Genomic DNA, 27,197 nt, shown 5'->3' with positions numbered 1-27,197 from the left:
TTAAGTAAATATATTTATATATTCAAATAAATAAAAGAATTTGTTAATAAATTTTTATTTTTTGTTATTATTAAAAAAAATAAAAAAAATAAAATAAAATAATAATTGATTAAAATTTACCTTTCAATTAACTATAATTTATTATAATATTAGAGATTATTATTTTATATAGATTAACAATTTTAAAAGTTTTACTATTGATTCGAAATTTATATTTAATTAATTAATTAATTATAATTAATTATATTATATTAAGAAAATCCTTTGTTTATATGTTATTATTAAATATTTTATAAATTTATTTAATTTGATTATTTTGGAGAATTAAATATTCCAAATATTGCATTTTTTTTTTTTTTTTATTAGTATAATATATATTATTATTAATTATTTTACAAAACAACATTATGATTTAAATTATTAGCTACATTATTGTTTACTTAAAATTATTATAGTAATTATGTAATTACTGGTTAATATGTAATATGAGGACTATATATATTCTAATTTTTAAAACCTTAAAAATTTTAACTTTATATGCTTTATTTTTATTTGAGAAAAAATCAATAATCAAGTAAATATTAAAAATATATAATAATATTTAATTAATATATATTCAAAAAAATATTGTTTAATATACCTATTTGAATTTGATTATATACTTTAATGATTGTAATGTATTATTTATTACATTTTATTTTTTAAAATATAGTTGTTAATATTAATTATTATATATTTTATTTATTAATATTTTGTTATATATATATATATATATATATAAATATATAAATATATTAATATATTATTATATATATTAATATATATGATATTTTTATGTTTAGTATTTTATCATTATATTGTTTTTATCATCTTTTTAAAATATACAATCATTGCTAATTTATCATTTAATTTTTTTTTTTAATAAATATGATAAATAATTATAATTTATTAAAACTAATATAATTTAAATTCTTTTATATTTATTTTACTAATAAGTTTAGTAAAATTTTATAACAAAAAGTGCATATATTATTATATAAATTATTAATATAATTATATTATTATAATTATTTTTAAATTATTTTTTATTTTATTTAATATTTAATTTTATAAATTATTTTAATACTTTTAAATAAATATTTTATTGAAATTATTTTAAAATTTATATTTTTTGTAAAAATTTAAAATAATTAATGCATATAATATCTATTTAAATATAACAAAAGTATATAAATAGATTTTTATTTTAAAAAATTATTAAAATATAATAATATGATAATAAAGAAATTATTTATATGATAAATTTAATACTTATTTAATTTTGTAACTTTATTTTAATTTTTTTATTACATTATATTTTTTAAAATAATAAAAACAATACTGTTATTAATATTTTTAATAATATCACATTTTTTTAAATTTAAAATAAATTAATTAAGAATTAAAGAGAATTTATATATTTTTTTTAGACAAAATAAAATATAAAAATAATGTAATTTATAGTTAAAAAATATATTTATTTTATTTTTACTTTTATATAAAAATTTTATAAATAACTATAATATAAAGATAAAAATATAAATATAAAAAATTACGTATTAAAAAAAATGTTATAATTATGAAATAAACTTAATAAAAAATAATTAAAGTTACGCTTTAATTTATAAAAGGTATTTATATATTTTTAGTTATCAATTTATTTTTTATGATAATTATTACTTTTTAACTAAAATCTACTTTGTTTAATTGTATTTATTTAAATGAAACGCTATATATGTAAAAAAATAATTTAAAAACGGTAAAGCATTTTGTTTTTCTTTAAAAATATTAAAAACTAAATAAAAATAAAAACAAACAAAAAAATAAAAATACTTAAATATTCAAAAAAAAAAAAATTTTGCCATCTTAATAATATGCATATATTTAATAATTAAATAGAATAAAAATGTAATATTTAAACTATATCAAAATTTCTTATAAAATTATTAACAAATGAATTCAATAATTCTTTTTTATTAATAAATGATTTTTACTCATTTGACGAAATCTTATAAGTGTTTCTAAATTATTATGAAAATAAATCATATTAATAATAATATAAATCCTATTTTTAAGAAAACTCATGGAGACAACTAATTCTGATATCAATAATAATTTTATTCTTAAATTCTTAAAATAAAAGAAAATGCATTATTATTATATTTTATTTAATTTAAGCAATAATAGTTATTTAATAATAAAATATTTTAGAAATTATTTCTTAATAACAAGAGCCTTTAATTTTAATTGTTATAATGTTGGCTAATAATTTTATTAATATAATAATTAAATTTTACATCTTTACATATATAAAAAGATAAAATATCTAGAAATTTTTGAAATCTCTAAAGCTTTAAAGAAAAGAAATTGGAAAAAATAATATTAATTAAAAACATAATTATTAAGACAATAGTAATATTAATAATTAATAAATTTAATCCCCAATTAAACAATAAAAGAAAAAAATATAAAGGAATATAAAAATACAAAACAAACAAAATAAATGCTAATAAAAAATAAAAACATTAATTAAGAAAAAATAAATCAATAAACAAAACTTAAAATTTTGTAAAAAATAAATAAAACTAAAAAATAAAAAAAATGAACAAAATTAAAATCTTCAAAATAATGAATTAAGATAAAATATAGAAAAAAATGAATAAAATTGTATTGATTATTAACTAAAAAATTTAGAATATCAATAAAAGTCTACAGAGGATAATGAAAATTCTACAGAAAATAATACTCATGAGTGTTAAAAAAATTTAATTTAATCAGATTCGACTTTAGATAGCATTTCTAATGAAAAAAATCAAGTTAATGATAAAAAAAAATTGAAAATAAATAGCTCTTTTTAAGCATAGCTAATAGAAAATTAACAAACAGATAAATGTAAAGAAGAATATTAAAATTAAAATTTTCTCGAATAAATATAAATATGTAATAATTAAACTAAAGAAAATGAAGAAATAAAATTAGAAATTCTTGAAAATTAAAAAGTTCATTAAATAATAATTAGTAAATTGGAAAATTTTGACAAAGAATTCGATTATTAAATGTAATAATTAAAGCATAATATGGTTTATATAACTCAATTAAAAATTAATATTGCTTAAAAACTTATAAATGAAGGATTAAATGATCTTTTTTTAAGATAATCTATTTATTTGAATATATAAACGCTTATGCTTTTATTATAATAAAATTACAAAAAAAAAGAGAAAAATAAAAATTCTTAAAAATATAAAGCTATATTTGAATATGTTAAAAAAACTAGTAACTCATAAGACTGCTAAGATTTGAATAAATATACATGATTTTAAGATGTTTGTTAAATATATATATTTTTATTTATATTTCATATATTTTTTATATATTTTATTTATAATTATGATCACAATTTTTTTATATTGCTTTGAATTTGAAAAACAATATTTTTTTTTAATAAATATATTATATAAAATAAATATAAAATTCATTTATTTATTTCTTATTTTTAATTATATTATTTATATAAATAATTATATATTTTTCTTTTTTCTTACTTATTTTATATAATTATTTATTTTATCTATATTTTATTTATTATTTATGTTTAAATATGTATATTTAATATTAATTATTTATTAATTTTAGATAAAATAAATTGTTATTTTATTTAAACAAAATTTAAAATGAATTATTAAAATTTAAATTTAAATTATAAATCAGTTTATTATTTATATTCGAAATTATGAAAGTTTTTGATTTATAAAAAATTATATTTAATTAAAAATAATTTTTGTTATTTTTGTTATTTTAGTTTATTTTACATTAAAATATTTATATATGTTTAAAATTTATAAACTAAAAAATTAATAAATTATTATTATAAATTATAATCTAAATTCATAATAAATTAAAACGTAACATTTTATTTTAAAACAAATATAAAAATATAATTTGAAAAATATTTTTGATATTTTTTTGTTTTGATTTACATTATTTTAATTGTTTTTTAATATAATAAATATATTTAAAAATTAGAAACGCTAAAAATATAATATAATTAATTAAAAAGAATTAAAAAATAATTAATATCCACTAAAAAACAATTTAAAACTCAAGAAATTAATTCTTTTTTTCTGAAATTTTAGTGAATAAAAAAATATTTATATGACAAAATTAATATTAAATAAATAAAATATTGTAAAACAAAAAAAACATAAAAAAATGAAAATTCCAATTCATATTAATAATTGGTTATAATAAAATAAAATATTATCCTAAAAAGATATTTTAAATTAAAAAGAAGAATATATTATTGAATTATAAACATAAGCATCTAATTAAATTTTAAGTGGTTAGCTATTTGCAAAATTATTAGTACTTTTAACAAAATAAAAATATAAATAAGAAGTAATATATCCAACTTTAGATTAAATTAAGAATTCTAACAAACCTTAAGACAGAATAAATAATTGGAATATATTATAATAATGCTATTCTGAAATATAAATATAAATATCTCCTGTTTTAAAAAGTAATATTATTTCTAATAATGAGGATGCCATAATTTAACTTTTTCAATATCTTTATGATTAGGATACTGAATAATAATAAATATAATTAGAAAAAATTAATAAAAAAACGATAATGAAATAATGTGAAAGTAAAAAAAATATATATATATATATAAAAAAAAAATATTAATAGTAAAAAATAAAATTGACATAAAAAAAATTGATGCTAATAAAGATGTAAGTGAAACAAAAAGCTGTTTGGAATATTTAATTATACTTTTGTCAAAAAATTTAAATTTAACACCTGAAAAAGTAAAATAAATAAAATTATTAAACAATATTTTATATTTTATATGTTATTAGTTATATATAAAAATATATAAAATTATTTATAATTAATTACATAATCATATATATATATATATATAAAATAGGCTGCTATTTTATTCACTGATAATAATTTATATTTAGCTTAAATTTTTGTAAAAGGAGTAAAAGACTTTTATAGTCCTATAATAAATTTATATAAGGATATATAATAAAATATCATGCATTTAATTTATTTTTTTGTTTAAGATTAAAATAAATAAAATATGTAATTTACATTAAATGTAAAAAATAAATATTTAACAAATTTTAATTTATTTTTTTTACTTTAAAAGTGCTTAAAAATAGGTTTTATAAGTAAAAATATTGAAGTAGCATAAGAAACTGCAAAAACATTTTCTATATTAGCAAATCAAATATTTTTTAATTTCTAATAATAAACACAATCTATTTTATGGGATTGGTTTTCAAATATTGAAAACGGTGGTATAAAAAGTATATTTTTAGGTTTAAAAAGACATTCTGACATAGGTAGATATATATTAGATTGTCTTTATTAATTTTCAAATTATGATTTTGATGAACTTTTTAATAATTTAATTTATTAATCTTTAAATAATTCTAAAGATTTGATCGATTGCTAAAGATCTTTAATTGAAGTTTTATAAGAAAATAAAGTATTAGAATAATAAGTAATATAATTAATCTATAAAAATATATATATATTTATTTTGTAAATATAAGTTTATTGAAAAAGGAATTATCGATAAATTAGTTAAGTTTTGTTTAAAAAATGCTAGTGATGATCCAATAAATTAAATTGATTTAAGAATTTCATCTTTAAGCCTACTGGTTAAAATATGGACTTTATTTGATACTTTATTAGAATAAAATGAAGAATAATAAAAATCTATAATAATTTTATTAAATGAAGTAAAATTAATTTTTATATTAAAAAAAAAAGAAAAAAAGTAGTCATGTATGTATAAATATGATACTTTATAAATTTGTTCTTGCTAGTTATTATTTTAATTATTATAATTTTTAGTAAACAGAAAAAATTAAAAATTTCAAAAAGTTTATAGGTAAATATAAAAGTATATAATTAATTAAAGATATATATTAAAACAATAAAAAAATAAAAAATATATATATATAAAATATACTATCGATATATTAATATATATATATATATATATATATATATATATTTATATTTTTACTTATTTTAGTTTTAATATTATTTTATGTATAAAAGTATATTAGTTGTTATTTTAATTGAAAATCTTGAAAATATAACTCTTCGAGAATTTTTATTAACAAATTTTATTTAATGCTTTGAAGATTTAGATTCATTACCTATAAATATTTTATTAGATCCTTTGGTATAAAAAATATAATTGTCGGATTAAATATCTTACATTATTAATATTATTGATTTAGAGTTTTTTTAAAAAATTTCTAACAATATTAACTTATAATTAAAAAGTGCTATTTAAATTTTAGATTTATTTTTTAAAATTTATTTAAATGATCTCATATATTCATAAGTTTGTTAAATTCCTATTTTGAATATTTTATAAAATTTTTAAAATGATGAATAAATTTAAGAATTTGCTATTAAATTTATAAAAGTTTCTTTGGCAATGTATTATGCTAGTGAAAAATAAAAAATTCCTCAAGAAAAAAAAAATTAAAAAAGTAAGACAGAGGAATAGTAATAAAATGATATTTTTTAGTAATAAAAAAGAGGTCTAATAATTGAAATTATTAAAAAAATTGTTAGTCTAGAAATATCTTTTTTAAATGAAAAAATAAAACCATTGATTGGACATACGAATATTTAAATAAAAATTTTTTCTAAATAAAATAATTAAGGACTAGTTTCAATTTTAGAATTTTTTGGAAATCCAAAAGATATTTTAGAAAAATATTAAAATGATTATATTGAACACTAATAATATTTATAATAATAATAATAATAATAATAATAATAATAATAATAATAATAATAATAGGATATTTAAAATAATATTGGTGTTATTAAGGATAATGAATTTAATAATTTATAAGAACATAAAAAAAGTATCAATGGAGAATTTCCTAGAGGATTATATAGTTCATTAAAGATTGTAGAAGGAACTATTAAAAAATATGGATAAAGCACTTTTAAAACTAATGGCGAATAGAAAATTAATAAGGAAGAAATTCAATATTTAGCTTAATTAAGAAATGGTAAAAATGCCGATCCAAAAATAGTTTAAAATTTAGACGAAATTACTTCTAATTTTAAATTTCACTAATAGAAAAAAGAAGAAGAAATTTAAAAAAATATTCAAAAATTAAAAACGAGAAAAATTATGTCTAAAAATAATTAGAATATAGGAATTTAGAACATGGAATATCTAAATTGAATCAAAAAGACTTTGAATATAATTCAATATTTGAATACGGGACAAGAGAAAATATATAAAAAAGGGAAAATAAGATTGGTTTATTTTAAATTTAATTTATTGATTTAGATTTGGAAGAATAAAGGGATAAGGTTTAAATATAAATACTATAAAAAAAATATAATTCTGTTTTTAAAAATCTTTTCGCTAAATATTCCAATTCGGGATTCAGTTCCAGTTTTGTAAATAAAAATGTTAACAATTTTGATATGCTTAAGGATAAATTTTCTATTATTAGTGTTCCTGAGATATATAAATTAATAAAAGATTATGATTTTGATGCTTTTTTATCAAAAGATGAACATAAAAGTTTAGTTAGAGTAGTTGTTTTGGAAGAAGATAGAAAAAAAAATTAATGTATTTTAGACGATTAATCTGAATAATAAAAGAAAAACAATTAATTAATATAAAATCGAAATTCGTAAATTAAATAATAAAATCTTTTTTTAAAAATAGTAATTAAAAATAATTAAATTATGAATCATGTGAACTTAAAGATATTTAGTCTCTTTAATTTGAATAGTTTCTTTCTTATTTAACTTAACTTTCATTTTATATATATTCTAAACCAAATAAAGATCTCAGACACCTTCCTTTAAGTTTTTCTTTTTAAGCTTTAATTGACCATATGAGATAATCTGCATTTTCAAAAGGATAAAATACAATTCTTTTCGATGATCCTGAATAATGTAGAGTGAATAATGAAGTAATAAAAGAACTAAATAAAAAATTGGAAGAAAATCCTTAATATCCTTTACCTTAGGGATATGTAAGAGTAAAGGAAAAATAAATTTATGAGGAATTTATATTTGATAAAGATGGAGAATTAGCTATAAAAGAATCTTAAAAATATGCTTATGTAGTTTTAAATGAAATTTTCTATGGAAAATTAGGTTTTTAATTTTTTTAAGGAAAAACTGTAATTAAAGAAGTATATAAAGCATAAGCTATAATTCCAGGAGCTGTAATTTAACCTGTGAGTCATTATATGGATATATATAAAATTGATTTTAAAAATAAAAAATAAAAAAAAAAATAAGAAAAGTTAAATACAAGTAATATTGAGGATAGTAGAAAAATTTAGAAAAAAAGAGTACTGGAAATTGAACCGTTTAAAAAATTAAATTCATGCATGCAGTTATTAATAACTTCTTTTAATTATAAAGACAGAAATATTGCAGAATAAGTAATAAATATATATAATAAAAAAATTTAATAAACATAAATATATATATATATATATATATATATATAAATAAATATATAATATAGAAATTTAAATATATATAAATATCTAAATATATAAATACATAAATTTTAATTAATTTTTTTATTATTATATTTAGTGTGCAGGTGTTTTAGATGATATTATTCTTACTATTTAAGACAAAAAAGATACTTTTGTTAGATACAAAAAATATAAGAATTAAATAGAAATATAGAAAATGTAAAAAGATTAAGAAGAAAATAAAGAAAAAAAAAGAAAAGACAAATTTAATTAATAGAATTAATAGTATCTTTTAGATAGAAAATAAGAGCTTTAATAAGATAAACATAAAAATATTTAATAATAATTAGATTTTTAAAAATTACAAAAACAAAAATCTGATTAAAAAGTTGAAAAAAAGAATTAAGAATTTATAAATTTTTGGAAACAAAAATAAATTGAAAATTAATAAAAAAAGAAAGAAAAAGAAGACGAATAATAAAAAATAAATAAAGAATTACAATAAAAAGAATCTTAATAATTATTAAAGAAAAAATAAGATTTCGAATAATTCAATACTTAGTAAATTAAAAAAATAGATGAAGAAATGTCCAAATTATAAATAACAAAAAAAGAAACTGAATAAAACGAGTAAAAGAAAAAATAATTAGAAATAGATCAGAGAGAGAAATTAGAAGCAAAAGTAAAAGAATAGTTTAAATATATTAAAGAAAAGGAAAATTATAATAATAATAAAACTGAATAATTATATGAATCTTAAGAAATATAAAATGTTTTTAATAAAAATAAAAATAAAATTTCTGAATTATTTGAATGTCTTAAAAAATTGGCTTATAGGGACCTTAATAATTAATTAAATCCATAAGAAATTTCATTTAAAACTTTTCATTGGTTTTGTCATAAGTTTGCATTTTTTCCAGAAATTATTTAAAAAAAAGAAGAAATATAAATTATTTTTAATTAAGTTGTTAGAAAAAAATAAGCGCCTTAAGGTCAATTTTAATTTGGAATTAATGATAAGGAATTCTAATAATGTCTACTTAGACTTGCTATTAAAGGATAAAATGTATTAAATGTTATTTCAGCTTAATTGAATAATGGAGTTAATCTCACTAATGCTTAAATGCATAATATTGCTGAAGAAGAAGAATTCATATAATAATAATAATAATAATAATAATAATAATAATAATAATAATAATAATAATAATAATAATAATAATAATAAGAGTAATAAAAATAAGTTTAAGAAGAGTCTGAACATATAAATGCTACTAATTATAAAACATTAGAAGCTTTAATTTATTATTTAGGTCTTCCAAATGATAGAATGGGAATTTAAGAAGCATTTAAAACTGCTTAGGAAGCTGATAGATCGATACCTTAAAAAAATTAAAGAAATGTAAATTTTTATAATTTTTTAGTTTTTATTTATATATATTTAATTTTTTTTAGAATTGTAATAAAAAGTTAATTTAAATATTAATCCTGAAGATTTATTAAGATATAACCCTTCGAAAGGTATAAAATAAAATGAAAGTTTAAAATATAAAAATAATGATTAATAAAAATAAATTAATAATAATTAATTAAATTAAAATGATTAGTTATAGCAAAAACAAGATTATAATGATGATAATATGAAAAAAAGAAATAATAATGTTAATATGAATAATAGCAAAATTAATATAAGTAATAGTAATAATAATATTATTGATTAATAATGATAATTTTAATTAATAAAATTCTAAATTGAAAATTTAATTGGAAATAAAGAAAAATAAATAAATATATATATATATATATATATATTTATATAAATATATATATATCTTTAAATTAGTTATATAAAAATTTCTATATTATTTTTTATATATTAATAATTATTTATTTTTATTAAAAAATATTATATATAAGAAAATAATTATTTAATATATATAATCAATAAATTTAGCATAATTTTTAATAATTTAATTTTATCTTTTTAAAAATAAAATAGAAATTAAATAATTTTCAAAATATAATTAATAAAGTATAGCAATTATATACTTTAAAAAAAATTAAAAAATATTTACATAATATATTTTTATTATTTGATTAATTGTTCAATCTAAATATTTTATCCAATTTGTTTTCTCAACTTCTTATATTTCAAAAGCTAGTCCACAGTTTTATATTTCTTAGTTCTATATTTAATTAGTTTTACTTTTACATATATACCTTCCTTCATTTATTTCTAATCTAAGTTAACCAATTTTACATATTTAACATTTTCTTATTATTTTACCAAAAGCTCTACCGTAAGCCACAGAAAATATTAGATTAGACTTGTTGTTTTAATACTTTAAAAAAGTTTGATTTATTTCTAATTCTTTTTCAAGATATCTAGTTGGTTTTTAAGCAAGATTAATTAAGTTAAATTTAAATAAACTTAATTCAGATTATGTAAATATATTTGAATTTAAGTAAATTTTATATTTTTAAAGAATTTATTATTTTAGTTTTAAGGAAATCTTACATTATTTTGTTGTCTGTATTTACTATTTAAATTGTTATTTCATTTTTTTTTTAAAAAAAAAAAAATTATTATTTGTTAATTAATTTTAGAATGTTTTTTTATTTATTCAATATGTGTTTGCTAATAAAATATAATATTTATATATATATATATATCTTTTTTTGTTATATTTTTTTATTTTTTATATAAATTTTAAAATTAATATTTTTAAAAAATACACGATTTTATAATTTATTTTAATATTATTAGTTAGAAAAAAATAATACCTAATATGAAAAAATATTGCTTTTATTATATGTTTTATTAATTAATAATAATTATATTTTATGAATTTTTATTTGAAATATTTGAAATAAATGCTAATAATAAAATGTATCTTTACTTTCTTTATTTAATATAGATTTTTTTTTTTTAAAAAAAAAAAATTAAATGTTGCTAAAAATAAATACTATTTAGAAATTAAAAATAAATTTTTAAAAAAATAAGTATTATTCAACTAATAATAAATCATTTTTCATTTTAAGTTTTAATTAAATATAAAAATTATATTTAAAAAATTTTATTAAAGAAAATAGACATAATATATATAAAAATCAATAATTAAAAAATACATTTTTTTATTATATATTAATTTTTAAGTTTTATAAATATAAAATAATTTTATCTTTTCATAAAAATTAATATCTTTTATTAAATTAATTTTAAATAATTTAAATATTTTCTGAAATCAATTTTTTAATATGTATCAAAAAGTTAGCAAAAATAAATTTAAATTTCTTTTTTTAAAAAATTAAAATATAAAAAGTTTTAATAATTATTTTAGATATATTGTATCTTATGAAATCATTTTTTTTAAATAAAATAAATATTTTTATTGAAAATTATTTAAAATAAAAATTAAAGTATTTATACTAAATAGTATTGTAAATAAAATCCGTTTTTATTTTAATTAATATTCAATGAAAATATATTAGTGTTTTAAAACATTTGTATATTATAAATTAAAAGTTTATATTATAATTTTAATTTATTTAATTATATAAAAACTTAATTTTAATATTTTATATATTTTAAATAAGTTTGTTTTCTTTAATTTTTATATTAATACTTTTAATATTTTTTTTGTTAAAAAAAAAAAAAATATAAAAAAAAGAAATTATAAAATTTATATAATGCAATTTTTTATTTAAATTTATTAATTAATTATTTACTTTTATATTTATGTATTTTTCAAATATTATTCAAGGTGTATCTATTTCTGTTTTTTCAAAAGATTATAATTTAATAGCTATATCAAACGGAACAAAAGTTTTAGTAAATTTAAACAAACGATTTAATTTATTAAACAAAAAAAAAAAAAGGTTAAAACAATTAAAGATTTATAAAATGTACAAGTATATCATTTTTAAGATTAAATAAGTCATATTCAATTTTCACCAGATAATTATTATATATTAATAGTTTTTAATGCATACATCAAATCGAAATTAAATGTTTACATAATGAATAATGGTTTTGTTAAATTTAAGATTAATAATTTGGATTACTGAATGCAATATGGACCCCTGATTCAAAAAATATAATTAGTTTTTCTAATTTATAATTAAAGGCTACGATTTATTGTTTAAGTGATAAATCTTAAAGTATAATTAAAAATCCAAAACATTTTGATAAAGGTTTGTCTTATTTTTTTTTTAGAAGATTTTTTTTTTTTTTTTTTTTAAAAAAAAAAGGGAATTTCTTTTACTTTTGATGGATAATTTATGGCTTTAGTTGAAAGAAAAGAAATGAAAGATTATATTGGAATTTATTATACATTAGATTGGAAATTATTAAGTGTATTATTTTTTTTATATTTTTTAAAATTTAAAAATTAGCATTTCTAAACTGAAAATTTCGATATTTATGATATTATGTGGGCAGTTGATGATAATTATATTTCTACTTGGGATACTTATTTAAATGTAAATAATTTAATTAAGATATTATTTTATTTTTTTAATATAAAAAGTATAAATTTTTAGTTTATCATCCTTTAAATGGATTAATATTTAAGATAGTACTTGAGGACTTTTCTTTAGGAATAAGTTAAGTTTAATAAACTAGTTTTGATAATAGTTTAATTGCTATTTGTAGCTATGATGGTGAAGTAATCAAATCAAACTAAATAATATATTTTTTTTTTTAAGAAAACTATTTATATTATAAAAAAGATAAAACTAATAAATAGTTTAACATGGAAAATTATAACAACATTTGATCATTAAATAAATTTTTAGAAAGGAATAAATATTGTAAATAATTAATATTTTAATATATATAGTTTAATAATTATTATATTAAAAATTATTTTTGTTAAATTTATTTATAAATAATTTTCTTAAAAAAAGCAAGTTTTTAAAGAGGAGTTTTTTGTAAATGAAAGTGATATGAATAAATAATATACTAAATGTAAATATAAATTATATTAAAAATGTTATTTTTTTTCTCAAATTTTTAGTTGATAAAATAGATAATCAAGCAAAACTTAATATAAAATAAGTTTAATTTGATAAAAACTAAATTTAATAATATAATTAAAATGATGCGAAATTCAGCTGTTAAGCTAACTATTTAGCTTCAAAAAGCAGTAAAAATAAAAATAATGAAAAAAAAAATAATATTAAATAAATTTAAATTAAATAATTTTTTTATTAATTTTTATTTTTTTTAAATTATATATATTATTTTATTTATAATAAGTTAGTTATCCTAATTGTTTATATATATGGGATATATCTTCATTAGAGCTTAAATATTTAATAATTACTTAAGTTTCTGTTAAATAGTTTTAATGGCTTTATTCTTGTGAAGATATAATTTTTACCAATGGTAATTTTATATCTGTATTTTATGTAATTATAAAATAATAATAGGAACAAATAAAGTTTATATTTTTAATACAAATGGAGAATTCTAAATTTTAGATGTATAAAATCGTAAAAAAAATTATATACATTATATATAATAAAAGATAAAAAAATTATATATAAAATAAAGAAAGTCAATAAATTTAAATAAATAATATAAATGTTAGTAAAAAAGATGATTGTATTATATTTTAAGATAAAAAAAAAATAGTTATTGGTTATTTAAATGAAAATAATATATGAAAAAAAAAACTAATATATGTAATTATATATAAATATAAACTATATAAATATAAAAAACATAAAAATAAAATGTTTATAAAATTAAAATAAAATAATTAAAAATATATAAAATATTATAAAAAAATTATTAAAAATGTTTTTTATGTTTTAAAAAATATATATATATATATATAAATATATATATATATTATATATATATATATATATTTATTTATTTATTATATTTATAATTTTTTTTTTAAATTTACTTTAAAATTAAAAAAAAAAAAATTATTTATAAATAAAATAAAATCAATAATAAAAATTATTTACTTCTTAATCCTCCCCCCATAATATAATTTTTAATTTATCTAATATTGATGGCATTGTAGTTAATAAACCTAATCCTATAGTTGTAATTGTTTCCCCAAAATTAAAATCGAAAAATCCTAATATTAGATGTTTATATTCTTCTTTATCCATATATATCTATTTTTCTATTTTTTTGAGAGTTTGTATATTTACTTTTATTAATTTTTATGCTGCCTTTTCTCTTTGAGAATATAAACTTCCCCTTATATTAAGTTTATTTTTTACTAGAAAATCTGATTTTTCCATTATTTTAAGAACTGTATTTACAGTTACGTCGTTTTCGGTTTTATTAATGAGATTTCCTGAAAAATAGCAATCAAACATAGTCATTATATCTTCATAAATTCCTAAAATATTTTCTATTGATTTTTTTTCTTTATCATAAATATCATTAAATTACTATGAATACCACAATCTAGCAATAAAAATTAACGTAATAAATATAAAATCAGCACAAACATGAATTACAAGCAAACCATTCATATATACTGAATTTTTCCCAATAATAATATAAAATTCTCCAAAAATAGAAAAACAAATTAATGCTAAAAAAAAGTAATAAAATCCTAAAAACACGTAACTTATTTCATATTATTCAGTATCTTAAATATCTATTTAATTTGCTATTCTTCTGGCATTATCCCATGTTTCTAAAGATAAAGGACATGTTATATCTATTCTTTTTGAAAAATCAGCCTTGTCCAAATTTTTATAATCTAATAATTTACTTATTGTTTCTCTATATAGGATTCTCTTACGTAAATCTTTATTATTTAAAGTTTAATATAACATATTTGTTATATATATATAAAAAATCGATATTATTGTTATTATAAAAGGATTTATTTCCAAGTTGTGGATTGTTCTTATATATAATGTTGGTAAACCTAGTTTTATTATTAACACTATTAAGAATAATGCTAATGGAGGATTTTATATCAGATATAATTAATTTGATGTTTTGTAAATTTTCCAAAGGATTTTTTGATTGGCACAGGAATTAACTTTTTCATTTTTTTTAATATTTATTTTTAATGTTTTTTTTTACGTTTAGATCCAGTTTAGTTAAGTATTTATATTATTTCTTGTTATTTTTAGGTGATATTTTTTATATTTTGTTGCGTATTTAAAGAAAATAAATCGAAAAAAAAGAAAGATAAATCTATGTCTAATTCTTATTTGATTTCTTATATTTATTCGTTAAATTAATTTTTTTCTTTATCTTTATCAAAAATTATTTAAGTAGAATATTATTCGTTTTATTTATTATATATTTCATCGTGTTTATACATTTAACTTTAATATTATTTTATTTTTCTTTAGAATGCATGATGTAATATTCCTAATCCTAAATAATTTATTCTTTATTTTTTAAAAAGATAACTTTTTTTTATTTTTATTATATTAAAAATATGTATTTTAAATTTTTTTAAAAACTTTGTCGTAAATTTAAATCTTTCATTAGGATTTCTAATTTTATATTAATAAGAAACTAAAATAACAAAAGAAAAATAAAATAAAAAGCAATTGTAACACCATATATGGTAAATATTCAAATCTTCAGTTAATAAATATAAAAATGCATAAACAGTAATTCCAAAAATACTCATAGGCAATATAAAATCAAATATATAACAAATAATCAATTAAAAAATAAACATTTTATTCGCTTTTAAAGGACTTACTTAATTTGATTATTTTATATCTAAATATAATTCATAGAATTAATAAAATAAATATAAAGGAAAAACTACTATTAAATCAAAACAAAATGTAAATATAAATAAAATTATTTCGAATGTTTTTTCTAATATTATTTGCCTATTCATGTTTTTTAATGCATCTTCGTTTAATAAATTTATATCAAATTTAGTTATGTTTTGAGGATTTCCATAATATTATGAGGATTAATTTTTAAATTTTGATTAAGGAATCGGATTATTAAGTACATTATTCATTTTTAAAATTTTTTTATTTTTATATATATTTAAAAATATATATTATAATATAAAAACGTTATTTTTTTAAAAAATAAAGTCAAATCAATATAATAATAAATTATATATATATATATATATTTATATATAAAATCAAATTCTTTTAATAAATTTCATTTCATTAAATTATTTTCCTGTAATTTTTTTATCTTCAAGAACTTAAACAAACGCACTTTTTAGAAATCCAAGAACATTAACAATACTACCTGAGTTTTTTTATTTTTCTTTAAGAAAAATTTAACCTCTTCCGGCTTAATTTTAGGTAAAAACTAGAACTTAAAAACCTTTATTTTATGAATAATTTCTAAAAGCTTTTTTATCAAAATTAAACTTTAAATTCTTATAGGAAATTTAGTAAACAATATCTTCATTTTTAGCTTAAACAAATTCCTATTATTAAGTATTTTTTTTATTAATATTTTCTTTTATATCATCTTATTCTTTATTTTTATTTTGTTCTTCGATTTTAATTCCTAGTTTGAACTCCTGTTAATAATTATGTGTATCTAAAGTTGATTTTAAATTATTAAAATGCCTCTAAGTAGCATTAATATTATTTATATTTTACTCATTTTTACTTTAAGGATTAAATTTAATACTATCAAATTAACTTTATTTCACATTATTAGGTAAAAAAAGAATATTATTATTTTTAATATTTTCTTATTTTTAATCTTATTATACTTTTAAATTTTCATTTAAAAATATATTTGAATAATTTCGGTTGTTTTTACGAATTTCTATATCTTCTTTTTCAGATTCTTTTTTATTTTATTTTGTTTCTATTTTTTATATTTCTTGTTTTGGTAGGTTTGTTATTATTGAATATTTTTCAACTTCTTTTTTCACATTTTCCTGTTATTCGTATTTTATTGGATTTTCAGTAAATATTTTACTTGAAAAATCCATAAATTTACGATCTTTTGCATAGTTTTTTGTAAATACAGAATCATCGTCTTGATTTTGAGATGGTTTATCCCACCACATCATATTTGGAGATATTAATGGCTATTTTTAGTTGTTTTTTGCCGATTTTTAGACTTTTTTTTCACATAATTAAGTTTTTTACGGAATATTTTTTTAATCATTTTCAATATATTTACCAAATAATTAATCGTGTGTAAGATCTTTTTAATGTGCAACAGCTCTACGTAGAGATTTGGTATCTTCTAAATCATTTTAGACAGAAAAAATAGTTGATTTATGTTAAGATTAAGGTCTTTAGATTATACTTTTAGATGGTTATTAATTAATAATATGTATATCTGGAGATTATTAAGATTATTCGTCGTCAAAAAAAATTTGATGGTGATTATAAGTATTGTTATATTTAGTCTTTGTAGGTATTTGAGTTTAAATCATTTTTAGATTTTATATTTAAATTTTATTTTTTAAAAAAAAATTATTATTTAAATTAAAAATATTATTTATATACATACATATTTATATATATTTAAAAAAATAATATTAAGTTTTATATTAATATATTATTATTTAAGATTTACTGAATTAGAATTTATTTTTTATTTAATAAAAATAAATTTTATAATTATTTAGATTTGCTTTAAAATAATCCATATAATTTCTAAATAAATATAATATTTTGTATCTTATTTATGTATATAAATGTATATTTGTATATAAATTTTATATATTAATTTTAAATTAATTATTTTTTTTTATAGAAAAGAAAAAATAACATAAATTAATGGAATAAGATAATACTTTAAAAGTAAAAAATAATAATAAAAAGTTTAAATTTTTATATTTTTCAAGATATAAGCATTTGTATGTGATCCAGTAGTAAAAGATGGATTATAAAAATATATTATGTACACAGTAAAAGGAGAAGATTAAGTTAATTTATAAATAAATATATAAATATAATAAATAATGTAAAAATTAAAAATAAGAAAGGTGTTTTTGATATTTAGAGAAGGTTTAGTGATTTTTATCATTTAAGAAAATAATTAGTTGCAAGATGGCCTGCATGTTATATTCCACCTCTTCCATCTAAAAAAACTGTAGGAAATATGGATAATGCTTTTGTTGAAGATAGAAGACATTAATTAGAAGTATTTACTTAAAAAATTGCTTAAACATTACATTTATGGGAATCAGGTGAATTCTAAATATTTATAAGGTAAATTTATAAATAAAATATAAAATAAAAAAAAAATAAAAATAAAAAAAAAAAATATTAAATATATAAATATATATATTATATATATTTTTATATATAATATTTAGAAATTAATAAACTGATTTAGAAAAAGCTTTTAAGTCATTATAACCCTAAGGTAATCAAGAAATTATTGAAAAATACTAAAACAGTTTTAAGTATTTAAATGGTAAGGAAATTAACAGTTCTATTGAGTTCAAAATTGATAATTTTTACACATATCTTAAAAGAGTTAATTCTATGTTAGAAAACTATAAAGACATTGCAAAAAATTTATAAACAAGTAGATTTAGTGAAGGAGAAAATGTTAATAGCTTCTTAAGTTTTTTAATGCCAGAATACGAAAATAATTGTTTAAAAGAATATGTTGGAAATGATTAAAAATTTATCTTTAGTTAGTAAAATGATTAACAATTATAAACTTTAATTTAATAAATTGTATATTATATATTATAAATATAATTATAAATATAAATATTAATATTATTTTTTCTTTTTAATATATTTAGAAAGAACTTCATAATAGAAATGAATTTAAATCACTTTATGAAATGATTAGATAAGAATCTAAAGAAATAAATGCGTTTATAGAAGCCTTAGAAGGAAGATAATAATTTAAATAATTTAAAGAAAAATTAGAAAATAAATTAAAAGATTTAAAGCTTGAATAATAAAAAACTATGGCTGGTAAAAGTAGTATTAAAAATATTTTCTCTAATAAAACTAAAGAAGAAAGTGTTTAATTAATTTAAATTGATATTGATAATAATGAAAATGATTTTAAATAAATTTCATTTATTTATGATATTATGACAGTTATATTAGGATATGAAGAAATCGATAAATTTAAAGTATTTTAGTATTTTATTTATATTTATATTTTTTAAAAATATAGGTTGAAAAAGAATAAACCTTTTTCAAAACTCTAAGATAAATTTCTAGCTATGAAATTGAATTTACAAAATTAGTATTTTAAATATTATAATTATATATATATATATATGTTTATATTTATAATTATAAAAGAAAACATAACTTTGGGAATACATTCTTAATAATGTTAATTAATATTAATAATGAAAAAGATAAAAAATTATTTTTTATTAATTTTTAATATTTTATTTAAAAATTTAGTTTTTTTTTTTTTTAAACTAAATATATATTATATTATTAAAATTAAAATCTATATAATGCGACTAGATAAAAAATTAAAATCATTTAAACAAAATATATAATATAAAAATAATACAAATAAAATTAATATAAAAAAATTAAAAAAACAAAAAAATCAATAAAATGGAAGATACTATTTAAAAAGTAAAAAATTATTATTTATTTTATGAAATAAATATAATAAATTAATATTATAGGTTTAAGCCTTTGTATGTAACCCAGAAGTAAAAGAAGGATTACAAAAATATATAATATACACAGTAAAAGGAGAAGATTAAGTAATTAATAAATATATATATATATATATTTTTTTTTTTTACTTATTAAATTTTTTTTTTAATTTTATTTATTAAAAACACAATAATATAAAATATTGTGGGAATAATCATATTATTTATTGTCTTTTTTTGTTGATTTGTTTACTAAAAAATAAAATCAAAAATGAAAATAAAAAATATAAAAATGCCTAAATAATTAATATATATACATATAAATATAATAAATTATTTAAATATAAAATATTAGAAAGGTGTTTTTGATATTTAGAGAAGATTCAGTGATTTTTATCATTTAAGAAAATAATTAGTTGCAAGATGGCCTTCATGTTATATTCCACCTCTTCCTTCTAAAAAGACTGTAGGAAATATGGATAATTCCTTTGTTGAAGATAGAAGAAATTAATTAGAAGTATTTATATAAAAAGTTGCTTAAGCTTTGCATTTATGGGAATCAGATGAACTTTAAATTTTCATTAGGTAATTATTTTATTATAATTATATATATGTATTTATAAAAAATAGAAATACATAAACTGATATAGAGAAAGCTTTTAAATAATTACAAACTTAAGGAAATAATGAAATTATTGAAAAATATCAAAATAGCTTCAAATACTTAAGTGGTAAAGAAATAAATAGTGTTTTAGAATCTAAAATTGACACTTTTAATACTTATCTTAAAAAAGTTAATTCTATGTTAGAAAACTATAAAGACATTGCAAAAAATATATAAGCAAGTAGAGATAGTGAAGGAGAAAATTTTATTAGTTTCCTAAGCTTTTTAATGCCGGAATATGAAAAGAATTGTTTAATAGAATATGTTGGTAATGATTAAAAATTACTGTTTAGTTAGTAAAGTGATTAACAATTATAAAATTACATTTAACAAATAGTAATTATTTTATTATATAATTAATATCAATTATTTAATATTAAATATTTGTAGAAAGATTTACAATCAAAAAATAAATTTAAATTACTTTATGAAATGATTAGATAAGAATCTAAAGAAATAAAAGCATTTTTAGAAGCTTTAGAAGGAAGATAATAATATAAATAAACAAAAGAAAAATTAGAAAATAAATCAAAAGATTTAAAACTTGAATAATAAAAAACTATGGCTGGTAAAAGCAGTATTAAAAACATTTTCTCTAATAAAACAAAAGAATAAAGTGTTTAAGCTATATAAAATGATATTGATAAAAATGAAAATGATTTTAAATAAATTTCTTATATTACTGATATAATGACTGTAATATTAGGATATGAAGAAATTGATAAATTTAAAGTAAGATATATTTTTTATAAAATAATAATATTTTTTTATATTAAAAAGGCTGAAAAAGTATAAACATTTTTTATAACTATGAAATAAATTGCGACTTATGAAATAGAATTTACAAAATTAGTAATTATATATATATTTATCAATATAATATATACAAAAAAATATTATATTATAATATATAAATTAGAAAAATGAACTTTGGGAATATATTTCTAACACTATTAATACTTAATCATAATGAAAAGTTAATATATATATATATATTTATATTTTTAGAATTTTTTTTTTTAAATAAAAAATCGTAACTAACATAAATAATAATCTTGTTTTTTTGTATTTATTTTTTTATTTTATAAAATATTTAATTTTACAAAAAAAAATATATATATTTTTTTTTTATTTTAATTTTTTACTAATTTAAATTTATACATATTTAAATAATAAAAAAAAAAAAATTATTTGAAATCTAGATATATTTATTATAATAAAAAAAATTAAAAATTTTAAAGAGATAAATTAAAGTTTATAAATTTGTAAATTATTTTTAATAACTTTATTTTGTTTTTGGTTATATGTTTTTATAATTAAGATTTCGTATAATTAGTAAATTTAATTTTTTTTATCTTTATATTTTATATTAATAATAGTTTTTTTTTTTTCGTTATGTTTATAGTAAAAAAAATAATATTTTTTAAACATATTGGAAAAAAATTTTAAAATAAAGATTTCATTAATTTATCTAAATTTAAATTTTTGCTTTATTTTTATTTAAAATAATTAAAATATAAATAACTTTATCAAATATTCATATATATATATACATGTCTTTGATATTAAAAATAAATAAATCATATATTTTAATAATATAAAGAAATACAATTAAAAAAAAAAAAATATTAAAAAAATAACTATTTTATTTTAAAAATAAATAAATGAACGATATAGATTAATTATAAGATTTAAATGGAAATTTGGCTTTAAGAATATTATAAAACTTATAAAAAACAAATAAAATAAGCGATGAATAGAATGAAAGACTTAAACAAAATTTCATTTTATTACATTAAACTATAGTAAAATCATTCCAAAACCAAAAGGCGCTTCCATTAAAAACAAAACAATTATAATTAGAAATAAAGTAAAGTAAAGATGTATTTGAAGAACTATCAATAAAACAAGAAAACATTGAAAATAAATATAAAAGTTATCAATCTAGTATAAAAAAATAAGAACTAGAAGAAGAAAATCTTAGAAGAACTTTAGATTAAATTTTAAATGAACATGATAAAATTTAAGCTAATATTTAAGAAAAAGAAATAAGTATTTAAGAAGATGAAAAATTAATAAGATATCAAATATAAATTGAAGAAAATAGTCTAATTTAATAAATTGATAAATTAAAAGATGAAATTTAAAAAAAATAATAAAATGTGGAATATGAAACGAAATATTTAATTGAACAAAAAGGAAAAATCAAAAGTTTTTAAATTTAAAATAATTCTATTATAGAAGAAATTAGTTAAAAATAAAATATAATTTCTTAAGTAAAAAATATACATATATATATAAATATTGTTAAAAATATATGTATATATATTTATATATATATATTTATATATATATATTTTTTTTTATATTTATAATTTTTTTTGTTTTTTAGATTAAAGATGAACCTAATAAATATTTAAAGAAATCATAAATGCTTATTTAAGCAAATATTTTAATTAAATAAGATTTATTTAATATAAATGAGGAGATAGTTAAATTTAATAATATAATAAAAGAAAAATCAGAAGAAAATGAACGTTTAATTGTTAAAGATAAAGAATTATCTGAAAAAAATTTAAAAGATATAATATTTATAAATAATGAAAAAAAAGATATAAAATAATTAATGGAAGAAATAAAAAAAATAGGAATTCTTTTAGACGAAAAGCAATCATTAAGGTTTTAAAACGAAGTTGAAATAAAAGCTTTTGAAAAAGAATATTATAGAAATGAGGAATTTGTGGAAAGTTTAAAGAAGTAAATTGAATAGATAAAAAGAATGTATAAAAAAGAAGAGAATTAAAAAGAAATTTTACTAATAAAAATTTCTGAATATTAAATTTCAATTTAAAAAATATAAAAAAGTTCTTAGTAAATAAAAAAAAACATAAAAAAAGAAGAAAAAGAAAATACTGAAATTTCTTAAGAAAATAAACTAATAGAACATAAAGCTAAACATGTAATGTTATAAAACGGAGATAAAGATAAATAAAAAGAATATATATTTAAATAAATAAAAGAATTAGAAGATTAATTATAATAATAATAATAATATGAATATTAAACTAAAAAAAAAATAATGGCTTTAACTAATACAAGGGAAACAATGGCCAGAAAAGCATCTTAAGCGAATTTAGAAGTCAGGGAAAGTCGAGAGGAATTAAAAATAAAAGAATTAATTATATTAGATTTGGGTAAACGATACCAAGAAATCAATTTTTAATTAAATTCAGTAAAATAACTATATGAATAAACTAAAGGCGTGAGAAATAAATATGTTTCTTTGATTTAAAATAGTAGTTAGACTTTAGCTGAATTAAAAGAAAGAATCAAACTTTCTTAAAATGAATTAGAAATATTAAAAAATGAGGCTTAGGAAAAAGCTTAAAGTGGACTATAATATAATCATACAGTGCAACTTTAAATTAGTTTAAGGGATAGAAGTAATACTTAATTAAATAAATTAGAATTTATACGATTAGTAAATATAATAAATATATATATATATATATATATAAATTTATATTTATTTAAAAAATAAATAGAATAAAAAATAAATAATTGATTAAAATGTAAATGAAATAGAAAAATTAAATATTATTATTGAAAGTTTAGAAAGTTAAATATTAAGTTTAAATAAGAAATATTAAATATCTACAGAAAGTAGAAATTATATAGGTATTTAATTAATTGATAGAAATGATTAATTATGTATTATGTATGAAAAATCTAATATTTGTGAAAAAACACTTAATAATGGAGAACTTGATTTGAAGAAAATCGCAGAAGAAGCTAGAATGCTAAAACTAGAAATTAAAGAAAAGAAAAGATAGATACTTATTGCTTAAAAAAACATTGATTTGGTTCCTTTTTTAGCTCAATAAGTTGTTACTATCAAAGAGTAATTAAAATGTAAACAAAAAATATACTTAGAGTTATCTCAGAAATTAGAAGATCCCCTCAATATGAAGAGATGGAGAGAATTAGAAGGTGAAGATGATGATTTGGAGTCTCTGAATGCTAAAATATTTGTTCTTGAGGAAAGACTTAATAAAAAAAAAGAAGAAGAGCTTCAAAAAGAGCTAGTATTAGATGAAATAAGCAATATAAGTGATAAATTGAGAGATGAAGTGCTTTCTGGAAGACAAGAAACACTTGAATTATCTGAAAAACTAGGTTCTTTTTAACAAAGACTGAAATAAATAACTCGGTAAACAATGTCTATAATATCAGAATTATCAATGTATTAGGCTATGATTATAAAATTAGAAAGAGAAAGAAAAGAAATATAAGAAATTGTTGAAAATGCAAAAATTTAAGAAAATGAAGGAAAAGCACCAACTGGAGATTCAGAATTAGAATATTAAAAACTTTTGAGAAATAAAATAAAGTTTTTTGAAGAAAAAAAATTGAAATTAGAAAAAGAAAATTTAGAAAAAAATTTCACACCATTTTTAACTAAAACAAAGGCTGAACATAGATTTGATACTTATGTAGAGAATTCTAATGGGTTTGTAAAACCTTATGGGGCGCATGCACCATTTAAAGCAAGTGGGGTTTGTTATAATTTGAAACATTATAAAAAACCGGAAATTAAAGAAATTGAGATTTGATTAGATTTAATATAATTTAAATAAATAAATAAAATAAAAAATAATTTAATATAAAATAATTTAATTTATATTTATATAAAAAAATATATATATAATTTATATATATAAAAAAAAATAATTATAATTTATAATAATTTGCTTATATATTTTTAATTTTTTTTTTTTTAATAAAGTAATATAATTTACATTTTAATAATTAATATATTTTTCATATAATTATAATTTTCATATATTATATGTTTTTTAGATCGATTAACATTATTATCTTTATGATTATTTAAAATTAGAAAATTATTTAATAATTTTAAAAAAATAAATAAATTTTTGCATATATTTAATTAGTTTCTAAAAAAAAAAAAAATTAGAAGAAAAATAAGTAAAATATAATAAAAAAAGATTATATATTATTTAAAAAAAATAAAAATGATAATTTGATTTTAAGATTAATTTTATAATTAAATTGTAAATTAGTAAAATTATAATGAAAATAAAATATTCATTAATATGAATAAAATTATTTATAAGTAATAATTAAAAGATATATTATTTGTATAAATTTTTTATTTAAAAAAAAAAATATATATATAATATATAAATAAATTTATATATATAAATATATATATAAAAATATTTATATTAAATTATTAAATTAATATATTATGTATTAATATATAAATTTATATGTTATTTTATTTATTAAAAATAAAATATATATAAAAATATATATTATTTGTATAAATATAACAATATTTTTTTAAAAAAAATTATATTTTTTCGATCTAATTTTGTTAATTAAAATTTTATTTATTTATATTTTTGTAAAAAATTTATGATAATTAATAAGAAATAAAAATTTGGAACATACATGTTTTTATATTAAAATTTTTGATAAATATATAATTAATGTTATTTAAATATGAATTTAAAGAAAAAAAAGTAAAAAATAAATTATAATTATATCTTTAAGATAAATTATTAATATATTTCTTTCTGTTATTTTATTAATGATCTTAATAATAGAAAATAAATATGTAATATTTTTTTATTTATATTTATTTAAAAAATAATATAATTTTTTTTGAATATTTATATTTAAAAATGTAAAAATATTTAAATATTTATATATATATATATATATATATATATATATTTATAAATAAAAAATTTTTATTAAATTAATTTATGTTTTTTTTTTTATTATTTTTATTTTTATTTTTATATTATAAATAAATATCTTTTTATAATATTAATAATTTTTATATTTTTTTACATTTATATTTATATGTATTTACATTTTGAATGTTTAATAATAATTCTTTATAATTCATTTATTATATAAAAAAAGTTTTATTTAAATTTTTTATATAAAATAATTTAATTTTTATTTAAGCTTTTCATATATTTTTTTTTACTTCATTTTTATTTTATTTCAAAATTTTTTTTATTATTTAAAAAAATAGTATTTCAAATAGAAAAAAGAAAAATAAATTAAATATATGAAATTTAATAATTTAATAAATTTCTAATATATAATTTATATAAATAAAAATAAAAAGGTATTTAAAAATACATGATTTATATAATTCAGAATTATAATAATATGTTTATTAAAAAAATGAATAAAATTTAATTTTCAAATTTATTAAAATATATTAATTTTTATATCTTAAATATTATTATCAAAAAAATTTGAATTCTAATTAAAACATATTGAATTATTTTTTTAATACAATCTTATTGCTTATCTTCAAAATTATCTTCTTAATAATCACCTTCACTATCTACTATTTAAATTTAAATCTATTATTTTTATATTAAATTATTATAA

The 27,197-nt window shown here is 14.5% G+C and overlaps 3 protein-coding genes across 3 annotated transcripts, besides 56 other annotated features; all 3 read left to right on the top strand. All coding sequences in view use genetic code 6, as the record gives it.

Moving 5' to 3' along the window:
* Positions 1-71: 71 nt before the first annotated feature.
* Positions 72-102: a microsatellite.
* A 118-nt stretch (positions 103-220) lies between these two features.
* Positions 221-255: a microsatellite.
* Positions 256-718: 463 nt separating this feature from the next.
* Positions 719-823: a microsatellite.
* Positions 726-767: a microsatellite.
* Positions 727-823: a microsatellite.
* Positions 757-830: a microsatellite.
* A 198-nt stretch (positions 831-1,028) lies between these two features.
* Positions 1,029-1,122: a microsatellite.
* A 438-nt stretch (positions 1,123-1,560) lies between these two features.
* Positions 1,561-1,590: a microsatellite.
* Positions 1,591-1,828: 238 nt separating this feature from the next.
* Positions 1,829-1,869: a microsatellite.
* A 720-nt stretch (positions 1,870-2,589) lies between these two features.
* Positions 2,590-2,706: a microsatellite.
* Positions 2,609-2,641: a microsatellite.
* A 669-nt stretch (positions 2,707-3,375) lies between the features above and the next one.
* Positions 3,376-3,419: a microsatellite.
* Positions 3,379-3,418: a microsatellite.
* A 1,270-nt stretch (positions 3,420-4,689) lies between the features above and the next one.
* Positions 4,690-4,747: a microsatellite.
* A 1,266-nt stretch (positions 4,748-6,013) lies between these two features.
* Positions 6,014-6,085: a microsatellite.
* A 738-nt stretch (positions 6,086-6,823) lies between these two features.
* Positions 6,824-6,885: a microsatellite.
* Positions 6,886-7,295: 410 nt separating this feature from the next.
* Positions 7,296-19,933, top strand: IMG5_061630 (PX domain protein). The gene is made up of 11 exons (XM_004037045.1): positions 7,296-8,297; positions 8,362-8,507; positions 8,668-9,951; positions 12,801-12,905; positions 12,945-13,031; positions 18,344-18,424; positions 18,481-18,710; positions 18,818-19,187; positions 19,259-19,600; positions 19,645-19,716; positions 19,776-19,933. The coding sequence occupies exons 2-11, from the start codon at positions 8,454-8,456 to the stop codon at positions 19,827-19,829; spliced, it is 2,679 nt and encodes an 892-aa protein (XP_004037093.1). The 5' UTR covers positions 7,296-8,297; positions 8,362-8,453; the 3' UTR covers positions 19,830-19,933.
* Positions 8,511-8,637: a microsatellite.
* Positions 8,547-8,626: a microsatellite.
* Positions 9,705-9,792: a microsatellite.
* Positions 10,098-10,142: a microsatellite.
* Positions 10,213-10,260: a microsatellite.
* Positions 10,249-10,292: a microsatellite.
* Positions 10,338-10,381: a microsatellite.
* Positions 12,198-12,231: a microsatellite.
* Positions 13,699-13,728: a microsatellite.
* Positions 14,245-14,273: a microsatellite.
* Positions 14,286-14,358: a microsatellite.
* Positions 14,374-14,448: a microsatellite.
* Positions 15,583-15,617: a microsatellite.
* Positions 16,961-16,996: a microsatellite.
* Positions 17,207-17,249: a microsatellite.
* Positions 17,947-17,996: a microsatellite.
* Positions 17,952-17,997: a microsatellite.
* Positions 18,719-18,780: a microsatellite.
* Positions 18,723-18,784: a microsatellite.
* Positions 18,725-18,763: a microsatellite.
* Positions 18,725-18,774: a microsatellite.
* Positions 19,192-19,227: a microsatellite.
* Positions 19,195-19,233: a microsatellite.
* Positions 19,934-20,045: 112 nt separating the features above from the next.
* IMG5_061620 (hypothetical protein) lies at positions 20,046-21,392 on the top strand (the record flags this gene model as incomplete). Its single annotated transcript, XM_004037044.1, has 3 exons — positions 20,046-20,200; positions 20,448-21,092; positions 21,147-21,392. 3 exons carry the CDS (start codon positions 20,046-20,048, stop codon positions 21,190-21,192), a joined length of 846 nt encoding a protein of 281 aa, XP_004037092.1. The 3' UTR covers positions 21,193-21,392.
* Positions 20,229-20,276: a microsatellite.
* Positions 20,346-20,379: a microsatellite.
* A 92-nt stretch (positions 21,393-21,484) lies between the features above and the next one.
* Positions 21,485-21,524: a microsatellite.
* An 896-nt stretch (positions 21,525-22,420) lies between these two features.
* Positions 22,421-25,369, top strand: IMG5_061610 (hypothetical protein; the record flags this gene model as incomplete). The annotated part of the gene is made up of 3 exons (XM_004037043.1): positions 22,421-23,032; positions 23,149-24,237; positions 24,302-25,369. The coding sequence occupies 3 exons, from the start codon at positions 22,421-22,423 to the stop codon at positions 25,367-25,369; spliced, it is 2,769 nt and encodes a 922-aa protein (XP_004037091.1).
* Positions 23,040-23,113: a microsatellite.
* Positions 23,077-23,115: a microsatellite.
* Positions 23,081-23,139: a microsatellite.
* Positions 23,103-23,139: a microsatellite.
* An 11-nt stretch (positions 25,370-25,380) lies between the features above and the next one.
* Positions 25,381-25,434: a microsatellite.
* Positions 25,411-25,472: a microsatellite.
* Positions 25,422-25,499: a microsatellite.
* Positions 25,500-25,544: 45 nt separating this feature from the next.
* Positions 25,545-25,612: a microsatellite.
* Positions 25,545-25,613: a microsatellite.
* Positions 25,614-25,945: 332 nt separating this feature from the next.
* Positions 25,946-25,993: a microsatellite.
* Positions 25,958-26,006: a microsatellite.
* Positions 26,007-26,483: 477 nt separating this feature from the next.
* Positions 26,484-26,524: a microsatellite.
* Positions 26,525-26,548: 24 nt separating this feature from the next.
* Positions 26,549-26,593: a microsatellite.
* A 191-nt stretch (positions 26,594-26,784) lies between these two features.
* Positions 26,785-26,824: a microsatellite.
* Positions 26,825-27,197: the final 373 nt, after the last annotated feature.

Source organism: Ichthyophthirius multifiliis (assembly GCF_000220395.1).
Source record: "Ichthyophthirius multifiliis unplaced genomic scaffold scaff_1120509250279, whole genome shotgun sequence".
Lineage (NCBI taxonomy): Eukaryota > Ciliophora > Oligohymenophorea > Hymenostomatida > Ichthyophthirius > Ichthyophthirius multifiliis.
The sequence above is the reverse complement of the archived record's forward strand: the minus strand, read 5'-3'. Positions and strand labels throughout refer to the sequence as shown.